This window comes from Zerene cesonia, chromosome 16 (assembly GCF_012273895.1).
Source record: "Zerene cesonia ecotype Mississippi chromosome 16, Zerene_cesonia_1.1, whole genome shotgun sequence".
NCBI lineage: Eukaryota > Metazoa > Arthropoda > Insecta > Lepidoptera > Pieridae > Zerene > Zerene cesonia.
In genome coordinates, this window is record NC_052117.1 from 5,856,451 (window position 1) to 5,874,280 (window position 17,830).

Genomic DNA, 17,830 nt, shown 5'->3' on the forward strand with positions numbered 1-17,830 from the left:
CGTGTGCGCGTGCACGCACCGGTGGCGGTGTGCTCGCTCTGCAGCGAGGCGGCGCTGATGGTGGTGTCGGAGGACTGGCGCCGCTCGCTGCCCGACTTGTGCGCCTGCAGCTCCGCCAGGTCGGACGGCGACACCTCCTCGAACGATGACGGCCCCTCGCTTATACCCTCTGGAACATTCATCAATATTGGAGCAGAATATATTACTGGCCCTCTGGTACGATACAAATTTTAACATAGACATACATTCATAGACAAAAAATTCAAAACAAACATGCGCATTGAGAATCCTTCTCCTTTTTTTTTTGAAGTCGGTAAAAATTAAATAACAAATAAACACAATATTATGCAAAAATTATGGCTACAGGGTGTGGGGTGCCCCGTAGGTACGTAAAACCGAAAGAGTACAAGAAATTCGATCGCTAACGCGGGGTAATGTCTGAGTGGTAAAGCGTGGGTATTGCGAAAGACGCAAGTTCGAATATTTTCCATGATCTTTTTTAAAAATGCTATCTGAATCTCCATCAAAATCCCCATTTCAAAAATGCTATCAAAATCTAAAAATACCATTTATATTTTAGTTTAGTAATGCTTCGTAAATGAGTATATTTTAAAGAATAAACAAAATATTAAACTCACATCTCGATCAAATTTATTATATTTTTTTATATTTTACTGTTAATCCTGTCATTATATTATGTAATTGTCCATTTAAGCTACCTTGTGAAGTGCTGACTTTCAAAAACCCGTTGCCGTCGACTGGAGTCGTGACGTTTGATGACGTCAATTCTTTGTTTCCGCGCTTCTCTTCCTTGCCTTTTGAATTTGGACTCGCGTACGCTGCAATGTGGTTTAGAAATTAAATTTTACAAATTATAAATAACACAAATTAAAAAAGAATATTAATGTTAAATAAGATAAGTTATTTACAATAGTGAAGTCTTAAAAATATAAATTAATTGATAAAAAGTGAGCTATGAAAAAATCTGAACAGTTCGTTTGCACAGAAAATATAACGTCCCTTCCTATCTGACAAATCTGGGTAAAAATTCACCCGTAGTAAGACTTACCCACGAGTACAAAAAGTTCACAGCTATTTTCAAAGACATAGTATCTCAGTCAATGTTTTACAAAATTTAAATCTGTAATACCCACTTAAAGTCTGTAACCGGCGATAAAAATTGTATAATTTTCTGCAGCAACATGCAGTTTTAACAATGGTGATATATAATGAATATATATCTTTTTTTTTAAACTGGAATGATATATAAATATTTTACAATTATTATGTATTTTTTATTAAATTGCCAAATTGTATGCAATCAAAATGTAATGCTGTAATTTTCTATAACTAATGTTGGACTAGACGATGTGTTAAATATATTGCATATTAAATATATTCTTTGTTAGAATTTCTTAAACAAATAATAAAAAATTTAAACACTTGATCAAGGGATGTCTTGCTTCTTTTTCTTACCTTTCAAACACCTCATCATAAACCCAAAAGGCAGCAAGGGGTCCATAAGGCACAACAACCTGGAAGGGCTCGGTATGAAGCTGACAAGAAGTGGAGCGTATGCCATAAACAGACCGTCCGGTAAACGAATACCGCTTTCTAGAATCTTCAGTGTACAACCAGCCAATAGATTTGCTCCAGCCGAGTCGCCCGCGAATACTATTCTCTTTCCTGTGGTAAAATTATAATTTTTATTTTATCCATAAACTTCCCGCCCACAATTTTAGTCAGCGAACTCGTCCAAAACGGCTGGACTGATTATTATGCAATTTTGTGTGTATGTTGTGTGTATCTGAGAATCGGCCAACATATATTTTTCATACCCCTAAATGATAAGAGTAAAGCAGAACAGCGTTTGCCGGGTGCAGCTAGCAGCAGTAATTCTATAATAGTGTGATAGATCGCATATCAATGTTTTATTATAGATTCATTTATCTTCTACTGTTTTAAATAAAACCTATTTTTAATTTATTTTTAGTTCACGCGCAAAATGTTTGTAAAAATATCCCTGTTATAAACCACTTAAATAATGCTATGTTGAATAAAGCTTAAGGTAAAACTGTACTAAAGCATAGAATACATGATAGTTAGTTCATACTTTGTAAGTTTATAATAACATAAATTAAAAAAATAATAAAAACTCCCTACCCGTAGTCCCAATCTCTTTCAAATTGTTCAACAGCCAACAATATGCAAAGAAAACTTCCTCCAACGCTCTTGGGAACGGCGCTTGTGGTGCCAAACTATAGTCCACAGACAATATTGGTATATTCAGCTTTGCCGCCCAATCTCGGAGATAACCTTCGTGCGATTTTGAGCTTTGCGCTACGAAACCGCCGCCATGACAGTGGAACATCACGCCATCTGACGGCGGTAGGGTTGAGGTTTCACCTGTCTGTTAAACATTTCACGAAAGTTTGAAAATTTGATTGATTATATTAGGAAATAGCAGCTTCCTTTTATTGCAAATTGGAAGTAAGTAAGAGGGTACGGTGAATCACACAGAAGAAAAATTATTTGTACGTAATGTTATCACACAAAACAGAACATTTAATTTTTTTTTCTTCTAAACCTTGATTACCTTTGACCGATTTTGTTTGAGTAAAGTAAATTGTGGAATAGTTTATAGACGGAGAGAAAGCGTGCTTTGTTTGCTTTTTATATTGGATCGAATAGCTTGATTGACTTGATATGGTTAACAATTTTTTATTCCTAAAGCATCCCTTGTAATGGGAGATCGTTGACCAACCAACCAACAACAAAAGGCCACTTTCTATCTATAATTCTTGAATCGAAATTTGGCGCGTTTTAATAACGAGTTTACCTTACATTGAATAGATTTTTTACACATAACCGTTGTTAAAAAAACCCTTAATTCCATCTTAATCAGTATACAATTTTATTGAAAGGCTTTGGCCCTCTCGCGAGGCATAACCTGTATTAAGATAGATCCATCCCTGGCCATTATATTATCACTTTCAGGTAAAAACTTAAAAAAAAAAATAAGAGAAAAATTATCATACAAAAAAGTCGCTAAAAGGTAAATTCAACTTACCATCCCATTTCTCTTGTTAACACTAATGAGCCGCACATTAAGGTCGTGCAGGCCTATGTGTGAGTTCGGCGGTAGAACAGTCGTTTCTTTTCCCTCAAGCGTCGTCACAACTATTGGTACGGGCGTAATAGTTATCAACTTATTCACAGCTACTGTAGTGGACATTAAGCTTGGCACTCGACGCATTATTTCTGAAAATAAATTTATTTATGTTTTTGTATGTACTTGTTCGCTTGATGTTTTGTTATTAAGTAGATCTACGTTAATCGTAAAATAAGCTACGCGTTTATCATCGTATAATCGCCCGTTTCATTGTGCATTTAGCCGAGTGTTCAATACAAGTACCTAATACATTCATTCATACTCAACGCAGTCTTATAAACTACCGACAATATAAATCATTTTGATAGGGTCTGTACAGGTAACTGTCTGTACAGGTGTCTATTCATTTTATTACGACTTTGTAGCTATATCTCAATCCAATCACTGCATTTAATCAATTTATTTATAAACCTAGTGTGCACATGACCAGGGTCATAAACACCACGATATCAATAATAAAATTTTCATATATCGTTTTCCTTTTCTAAATAGTATTATAAAACATCATATGTATTTTCAATTGTTGTAATTATATTATAATACAGATAGAATTCAATAAATAACATCGTGTCATCACAACGTGCATTCCGTTATCAATTTTATGATGTATTAAAACGTAATTTGTACATACACCCGAGAGTAATTAGATAGTAATGGCTGCACATGTCTTATTAATTAGACAATATTAGTGTGAAATCCGTTATTCATACTGTCTAATTAAAATATATGTATATCAATAAGACACACACTTGTACATTGTAATATGAGGTTAACATAATCGTATGAGCAAATAGTTCCTTATAAATATTTATTGAATGGTAGTTTATTCACTGAACAAAGGTCGAACTTGTATCAGCTTTTGAAAAAATAAAAATAATTTGATAATTTAAAAACGTTTCTAGAGGATGGATTCTTCTTGGAATGGTTTATGATGGATATCATTGGTTTGTTTTATATATATATTGGTCGGCATTCTTAATTTTAAGCTTCAGAGTGGTATAGTGTGTTATAAAAGAAAGAAAAAATTAAAAAAAACTAAATTCAAAAGTGTGTGGGATGCAAATCCGCGTCCTTTTCTGTCTGACCTCTCGGCCACCTATGACCCAACCACATAAATAGAATTTCTTCTATTCTTTTGGTTTTATGTGCCTAAGGGGCTCTCCACGCCATCCTATAGAGACAATCGACATCCATCTCCGCCGTTATGAACCATTATTTCAATGATTAAAATATTGTTTCGATGGAATTCAGCCTTTGTTGAATATTAATCTTTAGTTTAAACGCATTTCAATGTTTCATAAATGAAAAAAAAAATGTACATCTTGGTTTGTATTTATTAGTTCTCACACTACTTAAAAAAAATACAATAATGTCCTATATTGAAATACTATAAAGTGAATATACAAAACCCCATCAGTGTTTTACGTAAATATACTTTTATAACATAGTTCATTATTATGTAAAGTAACTTTCATTGTTGCTGAAAAGTTCACGATCAAAGAAATAAATCGATTAAAAATATTTTAATTACTTAAAAAGATAAAGACCGGTATGCACTAAGGTAGTTCATATCTATGCATGTTTCCGCAACTAGGCATGTTCATTTATCGAGTAGATATCCAAATTTTAATACTTGGCGTGTATAACATAAATAAAATTAATTTACAAACATTTAAATGCGTTTTTCTTAACATTTTGCATATAAAATATGCAATTAAGATTACATATTACCAAACAGTACTCACCACTTTCAGTCAAAAACCAGAACGCCTTACAAAACTCCACACTAGCCGACTGCGATATATTGACGATCCTTCGAGCCCTCAGCTCGGGGTCTATTAAGTACTGGCCTCCAGTCCATACTGAACTGATGAGGTTCCCTTGGCTGTAGTACGCTTCTGAGAAACCCGCCATACATATGGATATACCTTTGAGTATACCACGTATGGATGGAGCGAACTGAAATAAAATTTAAGATCTTCAAAAACATACATTAATTGTACGTAGTGAAGGAATATGTTTAGGTAATTTATAACATACCTACTGGATTTAATATTTTTTATTGTATAGACATTTTGAGACGGCCAATATGTATGCAGAAAGTTGTAAAGTGATTAGTATTATTTGCATAAAAATGCTAGATGTTTCGAATTATTAAATTTTTCCATCTTCGTTCTAACTTATAACATTATGAATTATAGAAATTTAAGACTTTTCACGGCTTTAATTAGCTACGCGGATCGATTTGACCCACTTGAAACGGACAGATTTAATTCAAACTTTGTACACATCAAGCATCAGTGACAATACAATAATTTCATGAGTTTTTCTTATTATCCTGATAAGGGTCGCCAAGATTAAAAAAATTCCCTACGTATACTCTGTATAAGAGCAAGCACGAAAATTAAGTTGATTCTACCATGCAATCGTGTGATTTACTTTTTTGGAACTTTGTATATTTATTAAACGCGGCCTTTACATGATACTGACTCTAATAATTAATAAGACGTCGTGACGTACGCTGTAGTGTCTGGAATATTTGATAAACAATGACGAATAAATCGAGTTAACCATTTCAGGTTACAAAGCCATCCTTTTATTTTCTTTTTTCAAAGATTTTTCCAAACTTTTTCTTCAATATATCCCGTGTTTTTGAAAATATTACATATAGTTAGTTAGGGTACATCAAATAAGGGAATTTTTACCTAGATTAGGAGATATTTCTTTATTCTGTCTGGTGTTTGTTTGATAAATTAACATTTAATCAATAAATGTATTGAAAGATAGCTTATTTCTAACTAAGTGTATGTAAAGTTGAGTTTTATTTTAATTGGTGTCGATATCTGGATAGCCTTGGTGTTTAATAATTATTATTTTCTTGTGTTGTTTTGTAACATTCCATGTTACATTTTAATTATGTATAATTTTTTTTTATTATTATTAATTAAATTTCTTGATAATATCATTTGGTATATATATTCTAGACATTAACCGTATCAACCAAAAATTAAACAATTATAGAAAAGCTTATGCTTCTCCTTTACGAAAAGATGTTCTTATTAAGCTATTATGGATTAAACATAATAAACATAACAAAAACACTTTTAAAGATTGCTCCTCATTTAAACAAGTGGCCCAGTAAAGACTTAAGACTTAAGTATAAAAGTCGGAGATTTCAGGCTTGCGGGCGTGCAGAATATTATTATAATAATTGACTTTTAAATTTATCTGCACATTATCCACATCACCACTCCATGGAAAGGCGAAGGAAAGTATCATTCAGAAACTAGTATGTGCAAGAATACAAAAGTTCGACGATTAGTTCAATCTGCTAACCTACAATTGGCCAGCGTGATGAATTATGGCCTGAACCCATATGAGATTCCTATGTCCATAGAGTGTAAATATAACAACATGAGCTGATGAAGACAGTGAAATTATAAAACATTTCTTCTATCCCTTTATCTCGTACCTGAAAACCAAGGCATCTCCCGTAAAAGCAGTATTGGTTGATCGTATCAGCTTTCGAGAACAATTCTTCAGGTGAATGCGCTTCAGTTGGGAAAAGATCTCCGGGCTCCGCCCAAGATATTAACGTGTGGAGGTGATGGAGACATGTACCAAGTGACGCCAGCAGTTGACTGCATGATTCCACCTCTCTGTAATAACGAGGCGAGTTTATGTACCTCCATTTTTTAACGAATACTCTTTTCAAAGGAGTCGAAATTACAAATAGATTGTTGAAAAAGTTCACGTTGATAGATAAGTTTTAATTAAAATATCCACAGATATGTGCAAGGTAATGATTTTTTTTTCTCTTCAATCATTGTAAAAAATTAATTGGCGTTTGGATGCGTTTAACGCGAACAAAACGAAATAAAAACAGTTTAACAAAGTATCAAATGAGGTTTTTTTCGCCTTTTTGATTTTTTTTGCATGAAGGTCGAATTTTTTTGTGTTGAAAATGATTAAACAAGACATTATTTTCAAGAGTAATTTCCTTTTATCTAAGGGCCATAAATCATTTAAATATTAATTGTTTATTACATAGCGATAAAATATATAGGCTTCATGTTTGAGTTGGATATACTTTATAACGCTAAATAATTTGCCGCATGTTCATTTATGCCTTCATGAGATGAGTAAAAATAAATTAAATTAAGTACGTGATTGTTTTTACATATTCAATGCATTCGTGTTCAATGTTAAATGAATGTGTCACGATTTACATAATTTATAACAATCATTTCATATTTGATATTTTATACAATTTACAAATTGGTGTTATAGTTGTTTATTATATATTTAATAAATTTAATAAATGTTAAAGGCAAGCGTGAATCATATTTGTTGCATGTTAATAACATCGTACATTACTGAATATCAAGCTAAGCTGAATTCCTACTTAGTAACCATATATATGTTTCAACAAAAACAATGGTTTCAAATCAAATAATGCTGGCGGGATTATGCAGCATCCACACAAACCTACGAAGGCCAACGAACGTAATCCATTAGTTGACGCGCATTTGGTACTAAATGCGACAATACGTATTAATTGCCGTAATATAATATTGTGTATGAAATAAACAAATCGTTTTACGCATAATTATTTAGGACATATTTATAAAACAAAAGAAAAATTAATTTCGAAATTAGCTCAAAGTTCAAGAGGTTATCATTTAAAAGCTTACATCACATTCATTCCACATCTAATTCAAATGTTTTATATCACTAAAAACGTTATTGGAAATAATTATTAGTGTTATAAAAGTGAAAGGTGATATTTAATCAGCTATTGGTCTACGTTACTGGACCAGTGAAATACTATTAGCCTTAATATACAAAATAATATTTTTTACATCCTGATTCAGCCCATAAAAATACTTATGACATTGTAGTTAGTATATTTTCTGTAGATTAATGAAGAATTGGTAGTTAGTTTCAACTTATAGTACGTTAAAAATGACTGATGCAAACAATTGTAAAAAATTAAAGAGTACATATACTCACTTAACAAAATATCCTTTTCGGAACAGTAGTGCATCCCTTCCAGTACACACTTGCCTACTAAGTTTTAGACCGTGTAAGATGCATGAATCAACTACAGATACAAAACTTCGATATCCGTTTCCAGGAGACTTTGCATCAAAATCATATGTGGGAGCCACCTAGAAAATAATGCGGAATTATTGAATATACTTACTGATCAAAACCAAGCCAATAGTAGTTAATTTTTGTTAACAACTTATAGTTAATAATAAAAAATTAACTACCTTAGGTATTAATTAATAATAAAAAATTAACTACCTTATGGTAACCTAGCTAGACTTGACCTAACTTATTCAACAAAGTTGAAAAAGTTAGCAGTTCATAAAAACCAGAAGATTAATAAATAATATATGATACATATATGCATTACAATTCATTAAGATGCTGTTATATTTATATTAATTTAGATTACAAGGACATAAGAAGTAGGTTATTTACAAACAGGTGTAAAATTGTATTTTTTTATTATTATTTATTAGCAAAAAGCAGATTTCGAATAAAATATTTAAAACAGTTCCATTAACCTTGTTCAAAACTTTCTGACCTAGTTACAAGAAGGTTGTTTAGTTACTATTTTTGGCAATAATGTTATAAATACAGCTATTACTGATATTTGGCACAGAATTCATTTAATCAAAAAGGTTGTGACCTATATCAAAAGCTAGCATGAAATCTTTACAGTTCAAATCATTAAATAACTAAAAAGATGTTTCGTTTGTATTCATTAATATACATTGATTAATAGGGAGATAAATAGGATGTTTCTATTATGCATAATCTAAATAACCCATGACCATATGATTTGACTGCACATGTGTTCAAATTAGTCACAGCTGTGATCTTGTTCATTAAACTAAGATTAAAATATACTTCCCTTAGGATTGGATCTAAATTTGTTTTATGAAATTGTCAGTACTTCCATTATTCTTATTTTAACACTTATATAAAAGGTAATATAGTAGAAGCAAACACATATTTTCCTTAATGATTTCCTTGTATATACCAGTATATGATATATTTTCATAAATCTGAGACTACTTCATGGTGCACAATTTGTCTAATGATCCTTTTTATTATAATAAATGTAAATACGTTTTATATTCATAAAAAGAAAAAAAGGGTATATAAAGTATAGTTACTATAAGAGCAATTTCACACTTCTGTGTAGTATCCTATTGGAAACTACTATACTTCTTTTTTATGAAGATATCATTTTTCATAACAAGATTTAGTTTACCTTTCGAACTCGATCGACAAGTGGCCACACAGTATCTATATGGTCTATAAGAGTCATAAAACCCTGATATAGACGTTGACCATTCTCACTTTCATCTGGTTGAAAATATTGAGCATTGTTTTGGCAAGAATCCTTCAAAGCTTCATACATCGCGTACGTCGGTGGTGTTCCTTCTACGTCTTCGCAACATATTGATGCTTTTGCGGGTGAATCCGGGAACGACATGGTTTTCAAACCTCGCACCACGAACCGAAATCCTCGATTTATTAGTCTAAGATTCATCTAAAAATATTATTAACATATACGTATAAAGGGAACATGAGCGCACAAAAAAATATTTTTAAAATTATTTACAGATTTTATCTTGTCTAATTAATAACATTATGCTAGTCTCATCGATAATTGTTTTATGTACTGTGATGAAAACTGCAAAGATAAACAGCGTTTTTTAATTTTAATTCTTTTGACCCTACGGCTGGAACGTCTCGTTCACACCGTTGCAAATATATAAAAACACGAAAATTGAAACAGACGACATATAAAAGTCAAAGTCTATTGACTTTTATAAATGACACAAGGAATATCCTCACAGATAATAGTTTGATAGACAATATGGGATTTGATCGTTTGAGACATGATAAATTTTTAAAGATATGTTGACAAAATACCTAGGTGTCTCTACCTACGCTATTTTAGGGACGAAAATTTGATTTCACTATGAATTTCACCGACAATAATAGTAATGAAAGTAAATATATGAGCATTTATAAGTATTTATAGGCATATACTTTTTTGGAATATTCTATGACACTTTTCTGTTTTAGGAGTATGGTAGTATGCTCATAGGATATTTTCAATGAAACGTTTTTGTTATTTTTAGGTTATTTTATATGAATAAAAAACAAATGAAACTGTTTAATGGCTTATTAAAATCTAGTGTGTATTCAGTATTGTATTATACTCCAAATACCTTATAATATAAATAAACTCAGCAACAGTAGAAACGTATTATTAAACTACTCTTTGGTAGAAACGATCCTTCACAGATAGGAAGTATAGACTTTTATATACTTATGTAACGACTAACGTTTGACTGACAAAATAATGCTATAATGTGCAAAGCTGATACCAAAATAATGTGTAGTTTTTTAATATAATATTGTTGAAAATGTACCCATTCAAATATTAATGCGAACTGTTGTTTTTCGATTTTTCTTTTTTCTAAAATTCAAGTTTGAAGACAAAATAAAACTTGGACAGTATAATAATGTAGAATATAGCTAAAGTTTAATTCATTATTTTTTGGAAGTGCATGCTTTTTTCATATAAATATAGAATATACAAATACAATAATGTTATAACTACATCTGTATAATATGTTTCAATATTTCTATTTCTACGTTTGCGTCAAGTTGCGTCCCGAAAGTTTTACAGCACAGCTGTTATACTAGGTACCTACCTATTGTTTAGTATTTAGATCTATATTTTACAGTTGACTGACGGTCGACAGACGTCACTTTGACGGATGTCACCAGTACTCGAAGCAAAAATAAATAACAATTAGAATTTAAAGTGTATTGTAAACTAAACTTTTGATGAAAAATGATTGAAAACAATACTGAAGAAACGTTTAATGAAGATCTATCAGAAAAATCACTTATATTGAGCACTCCCGATACAGAAAACATTGATTACAGTTCCGAAAATCTATATGCATACCCGGCATTGTTTACGAGCAAAGCACTAGTAGAATTATGTAGTGCATCCTGGTCCCGGTCACCCAAAGTTACACAGGATATACAACCTTATTTAAGGGGTTGTAAATGGTCACCAGATGGAACATGTTGTCTGTGTGTGGTTAACAACGATGGAATACATGTTATGGAACTGCCTTGTGATCTTTATAGTGGTGATGTTACCGCTAATAGAACCATAGATGTTTTGGAACCAGTTATTCATGTAAAGGAAGCTGGTTTAGTGTATGACTTTTGTTGGTATCCTGGGATGAGTAGTAGTGTCCCTGAAAGCTGTTGGTATGGGTTACTTTATTCATCAATTCTAAAAATCCAATAAGCAGAAGAACTGGATATTTAAATTTAGAAATGTATTAAAAAATATTATGTTAATTACTTAATACTTTGACAATTCCTCACATAACTAGGTTTGTGTCATAAAAAAGATTGTTAAACACTGGTCTGTAGTGTTTGATTAATTCACAATTATTTACAGTTGGATAACAACGAAACAAAATGCACCAATACAAATGTGGGACGCATTTGATGGGTCATTAAGGTGTTCGTACAGAGGTTTCAATGCTGTTGATGAAATGGAACCAGCTATATCATGCACATTTATAGCTGATGGTTCTAGAATAGTAGCTGGTTATAAAAAAGTATTGCGGACATTTGATGTTGAAAGGTAAGAATCCTTATATTTTGAATTTTATACTCCTACCTGATAAGCAGGTAGGTCCATTATTTATTTAAATTATTGACTTTTTTGTTACAAACATAGTGGTCCCTTAGGTTTCGTTTTTATTTTAATGCTTATCTTATACTGGAGTCTTCCTCCGTGATGCAATAAAGAATTTGCTGTGGTAACTGACAAAAAATAGTAAACCAGAGAGATCCTTATTTTAGTAAGATAACTGAGTATAGTAGTTATGTATAAATTGAAGTTAAAATATATATTTTTTATTGGTTTTCAGACCTGGTAGAGAATTTTGTGAACACAAAATTAATTCTCCAGCATCATGCTTTACCACAAATAGTAACTTATTAGCTGTAGGCTCGTGGAATACAAGTATTTCTCTTTATAATATCAGTGAAATGGGAACATATAAGAGTATTGGAAAAATGCACGGACATGCAGGTATCTGAATTAAAACTTATATCAAAATATACAATGTTGGTTCATGGATATGGATCCAACTGTGCCAATACCTATTTTGGGTGATTAGTTGATAAAATCTTTTCTATTTATGTTTACTGAATATTCTTATAATTTAGGGACTAAGTGTAAAATATTAAAAAAGAATTAACTACTTTTCTTACTTACTTTTAGATAGTGGAGTTAAAACTTTAATGGTAGAAAAAGACAACAAATATTCTATTATAATGACGTTATATGCAATAACATTCAAGAATTTTAATTAATTTAATGTCAAATGAAAAGTAAATGTTTTAGGTGGGGTAACACACATGAAATTTACAAATGATGGTTTACGGCTAGTGTCTGGTGCAAGAAAAGATCACAGATTGTTAGTTTGGGACATCCGATACTACAGAAGGCCTCTTAACATACTCAGTAGAGCAGTTGATACCAATCAGAGAATATACTTCGATATATCACCTTGTGGAAAGTATTTAGTCACTGGTGGCAGCGACGGTAGTGTAAAAGTATGGGATTTAAATAAAATAAATTGGAAGGATGAATTAGATGCAATGGATGATACAGATAATGTTTCCTATAGAGTGAGTATAAATGTTTTCTTCTCAAAAACAGTAATGAATATATATATAACTAACTGTAACCCCCGGCTTTACTTGCGTGGTACCCAGGTAAAAAGTAGGCCATGTGCTAATTCAGACAAATTTTATACAGATACAATGAGCTGTTTTTGCCTGAAAGAGTGACACTACACATGCAACCATGTGTACTTGCAAATGTTAGCGTTAATAATATTGGTAGAGCTACAACATTGGAGTACTATAAATTTGTAGATACCAGCTATCTTGATTTTTTAAAGGAGAAATTACAATTTCAGAGCGGGAAAGTGATGTCTATCTAGATCTATTTTTCTCACACTGAAATTATTCCTGCTTAAAAAAATGACATCTTAAAGCAGGAATAATTTATCCCCTTATGTAGTAATGTTATCATTGGGCATGTCCAAAACATACATATTTGTATAAGATACTAGACAATTGACATTAGAACAAGCTTTCCATGAGATGTGGCCGTTCAAACTTATAATTTTGTTTTCAATTTCATTCATGAGCCATCACCACCGCCACACCATCATGCTCACACTTTTTTGTGTTTTTCAGTTTCCTCTACATAAAGACTGCTGTAATAGTATAGCGATACATCCATGCAGACCTATACTAGCCACTGGATCTGGGCAGTACCATTTTGCAGACCCCCTAAGTGCTATTGATAATGAATTGAATGAATATAATACTATGAGTGAAGACAATGGTTTTAGTGATATTAAATATTCTATTGATGCAGAGAACAGTTTAGTGTTCTGGTGGATAGGTGATGTGCCTGATTTGACGTGAAAAACTAGTGTTAGTTTTTGTACACCTGAAATAAATTTTGTTAAAATATTTGTTGTTTTTTTATTCTATAAATAAAAGGCTCGGTCATGGTTGACCCAGAATAAAAACAAAATCGAAACGTAGCCTATGGTAATCAGAGACAAACATTCGTAAATACAAATATTCCCTCTCCATAATATTAGTACTAGTATTGTTGTTATCTGTAATATTAATATGAACATAGTCCGCATTATACATATTATGATCCTCTAATTTCTCTCTTAGCACACCGAACAAAACTAAAGTTTAGACTAATACATAATTTTTTTTGATGTCATAGTCGGCAAAGAACAGATTCTTTACAATAGACAGATATCAGAATAATGCGTTTATCTCTCTTATTCAAAAAAACACATATATAGTAAGTCTTTGCAAATATTTTTTTATGTACATTTGCTTCAATTGTCTATTTATTTTTGTATACTATTAAAAAAAAAGACGAGCAAAAACGGTCATAAGAGTACAAACAAACAGTATATATCTGGAATAACTACCTTCAAATTCAGCAAATGCAGTGGGAATCCTTTACCCAGATTCCTCACATGGAAGTAGGAATTGGGCAACCTCGTCCAATGCAAGGTGGCTCGGTACAAGGACGCTAAGGACTCGTGTAGGTCGGCCAGTGCCGTGTTTTCTAATGCCGTTTGCTCGTGGACTTCGATCAGCTCCTTGACCACTTCCACCGCGGCCTCCCATTGCCGGCCTGATTCTAGCAGCCGCGCCATTTCTTCATAGAGGTATATCTGTGATGCGATTGTCTTTTTAGTTGCACATCAATAGGCCTGTTTGAAAAGAGATTTTGGTTGTTTGCTCGTTACGTTGTGAAGTGCTTTGAATGCGTTTTTATATTGTATACGTTAAGTCAGACGATCATAGCTGTTAGAAATTGGTAAATCTTACATCAAACTTATTATTAACACTTATAACGTAACAAAATGGCGCTGAAACGATCCTAATTTTGGTTGAATCCGACGACATTTTTGATAGTACATAACACAAGCATTCCCTAATTTTAAATGCTTTAAATGGAATGGAAGACCTCTAGATATTTATCAAAGTCTTGTAAAGCTTAAGCTCAAATAAGTCTAAAGCTGTGTTTATACTTTACACAGAGACCGTTGTATTAACCTGATTAAATATTCATGTAGTTTTGACACAAACCGCTTATCGTATTAACAAAGTTTTGTTTCCGAAAGGATTCCAGAAAGGCAGACTAAAGTCGTTAGAATAATATTTCCTTCTATAATTGCTTTTTCGTGGTTTGCACAATTATTAATTCAAATTAGCCTTAATTTATGAACTTGCTACTAAAACTTTGGGGTCGTTAAGACCTTCACACTCCATTGAAAAAGTGGTTTATGTTTTGTTATTAATGCCACGGATAATATAATGCTATACTATTAATGTTTAGATACTTATTTGTGATTTTAATATTGAATTAGACGCATATACCTAATACGAAAATAAAGATAATTTTTAAATTACAAGAAATGTTATTTATTTATACTCGTCAAAAGAAAATAATAAGACCAATGATGTGTCATAATAATTTTATAAACCGGCAAGTGCCAAAATCGACCTTAGTGCGTTTGCCACTCAAACATTTAAACCAATATGGACCAAAACGTCAGTTAATAAAATTAAATTTTAACGTATTTTCCCTAACTACAAGTTATGAAAAAGTAATTTAGCTACAACTAGTTCTAACTAGATAAGCACGTTGTAACGAAAAACGAGTTTTAATCGTAGCATAAAGGTATGGGTAATTTGCGACTATAATAAGGCCAACTAATCGAGAAAAGTAAATATGCAATTTTTTGAACAATGGTGGCTTAGTGGTACTTCGGACCCATCTGTAAGTCGAGGGTTTGAGATGGGAAGAACGCGCAAAAAATAAAATGGATTTTACAATTTATCTGCACATTATATACTGCGCGTGACGGTGAATTGCAATAAGCATGTCCTACTTATGTCCAAGAATTAAAAGTTCGATGACATCTTTTAACCCGCACTTAGCCAGCTTGGTAAAGAATGGCCTGAACACTCATAGGAGGTCTGTAGCTGATGATAATGATGCTATTTTTTATTAATTGGAACGATGCAAGCCGTTGATCGAACTCATGAGTGAATTAGATACGATGGTTTTGTTGATACTTTTTTTTTGTTTTTTTTTTTAATAATTAATCAGTTAAAAAAAAGGTTATTACTATGAATTCTTGGTAAAAATAACAAACGATAATGATGTTGATGACTTGTGCCAACGCGACGCTAAGGGTCGCAACAAGGGCTGTCTAAGGAACACCAAAAAGGCAAAAATATAAGGAAGCACTAAAAATTCTTTGTGTATTTTAGGAAAAAAGTTGTTATGAATATCTTGAACTCTAAGCACATTCAATTTCCAACAGTTTCGAAATACATCAAAGATACCGCGAACTTTTGTTCCAGATTTATTGTAGTCGTTATTTAAGTCATTCGCAACTTACGTGTTTTTTTTTTCTATATGAAAATCGATTTTCGCCGCTCGTCGACATAAACACGCCGTTTCGCATATTTAACATTTATTTGTCTTTAATTTGAAAGGCTCTAGTTCATTTTGCGTTTCAGTTTTGTTGTTGGTAGGTCTTATATGTATAACGGAATGTTTTTTGCCTCAAATAAGGAATTTTCTAGCGTGCACGTTAACAGTAATTAAAAGTATTATAAGATTAGGGTTTTTCATTATTTAGGTAAGTAGCAGGAAATGATAAGAAGTTATTGATGTAAGATAGTTGTAAACATCTAAGATAAATAAAGTTCTTTTATAGATGCTAATTTCGACCTACATAACAAGTAATTTTATGTTCTTTCTCAAGTTAGATCTTTGTATCAAATTTCGTCTTACATCTTTCATTGGTTTTGGGGTAAAGATGAGACAGCTAGACTGACAGATTTACTTTCGCTTTTTTAATATAAGTCTGAAAATTGCAACATAGTTAATAATTTTAGAGCAACAAAAAATATATTTATACCAGGTACTGTAGATTCGTAATAACCTAAACTTATTGGACGTAGGAAAAGCGTTGACTCTTGAATTTGTAATTTAATCAACTAACACGCTTGATTCCCGGGCGTCCTTTTCCTACGCTAGGAACGATTTAATACATTGAGGCCATGATGAGAAAATTGTTCGAGTTCCTAGAAGCAATTGCGTAAACGATACCTCAGGTAAGTCTAATGTGGAAGTCGTTAAACATGAAATCTTCGCGTAGAGATTTACGCTACATACCGTACAAATGTTACTTACACATTCTGATCGCGCAAATGTGTAGCTACGTGAATTCGAGTAAAAGTTTTACGTTTAATTCCTTTGGAAATTATAATCATAAACAGTAAAGCTTATGTTGCCGAGCGTGACATTTGGGTTAGCGTTTAATCGAGGAAGCGATTCACAAATGAAACTAGAATTGATGTCGATGCGAGGTCAGGAAATTATTTTATAGATTCATGATTTCAGCGGTTCGATTGAAAGGTGAAGCTCTTTCAGAGTTTGAATATGTCAGCGGCAAATGCAATTATAGTGATAGATTATAGGATTTTTCGAATCTTTGATATCGATTTTAAATTGCAATTTGCATGGATTTCCTTGTGTGTTCATCTTTAAAGTTTGCTAGATTGCAAAGTGCGTTATAATATTATATTTAATAACTAAAAGTTATAAGCGCGTTTACCCTAGTTAGAACTAGTTGTAATAATGGCGCTTAATTACAACTAGTTTTAACTGGAAAGAATCGTTGTAACGGACAACTGGTTTTAACTGTTATATACATATTGAATAACATTAACATAATTTGGATGTAGATCGTATTATGTAGTGACATACAAAGTAAAATAAAAGTATTTCTGTTTTTCAACCGATTTCAAAAAGAGAGGAATTTCTTAAAAACAGTAAAAAATAATAATAGTTAAAAAAAACTAAAAAACACGCTTTTATCATATTTTGCAAATTGAAAAATGGAATAATTTTATCAAATTAGTGTATTGTCATCGGTCCTCAAAAAATCTACAAAG

At 32.0% G+C, this 17,830-nt stretch overlaps 2 protein-coding genes across 3 annotated transcripts in view; one reads left to right on the forward strand and one right to left on the reverse strand.

Moving 5' to 3' along the window:
* The window catches only part of LOC119832926 (hormone-sensitive lipase), an 18,266-nt gene extending 8,293 nt beyond the window's left edge, over positions 1-9,973 (reverse strand). For both annotated transcript variants that reach the window (XM_038356754.1, XM_038356753.1), the window contains exons 1-10: positions 9,816-9,973; positions 9,462-9,743; positions 8,186-8,343; positions 6,645-6,831; positions 4,918-5,131; positions 3,071-3,261; positions 2,164-2,410; positions 1,477-1,686; positions 720-839; positions 20-169 (exon numbers count right to left, since the gene is read on the reverse strand). In XM_038356754.1, the coding sequence (XP_038212682.1) occupies positions 20-169; positions 720-839; positions 1,477-1,686; positions 2,164-2,410; positions 3,071-3,261; positions 4,918-5,131; positions 6,645-6,831; positions 8,186-8,343; positions 9,462-9,743 (1,759 nt within the window). In that variant the 5' untranslated portion in view covers positions 9,816-9,973. The remainder of the gene's footprint in view (positions 1-19; positions 170-719; positions 840-1,476; positions 1,687-2,163; positions 2,411-3,070; positions 3,262-4,917; positions 5,132-6,644; positions 6,832-8,185; positions 8,344-9,461; positions 9,744-9,815) is intronic.
* Positions 9,974-10,977: 1,004 nt separating this feature from the next.
* Positions 10,978-13,792, forward strand: LOC119833095 (telomerase Cajal body protein 1 homolog). Its single transcript, XM_038356973.1, has 5 exons — positions 10,978-11,494; positions 11,691-11,879; positions 12,169-12,332; positions 12,648-12,934; positions 13,511-13,792. The coding sequence occupies exons 1-5, from the start codon at positions 11,064-11,066 to the stop codon at positions 13,742-13,744; spliced, it is 1,305 nt and encodes a 434-aa protein (XP_038212901.1). The 5' UTR covers positions 10,978-11,063; the 3' UTR covers positions 13,745-13,792.
* The last annotated feature ends 4,038 nt before the right edge of the window (positions 13,793-17,830 follow it).

Excerpts from the sequence above, each read along its gene's own strand:
- LOC119833095 (XM_038356973.1), top strand. The coding sequence starts at position 11,064 with ATGATTGAAAACAATACTGAAGAAACGTTTAATGAAGATCTATCAGAA. Across the intron at positions 11,880-12,168 it reads CGGACATTTGATGTTGAAAG|ACCTGGTAGAGAATTTTGTG; the intron begins GTAAGAATCCTT and ends ATTGGTTTTCAG. Across the intron at positions 12,333-12,647 it reads AAAAATGCACGGACATGCAG|GTGGGGTAACACACATGAAA; the intron begins GTATCTGAATTA and ends TAAATGTTTTAG.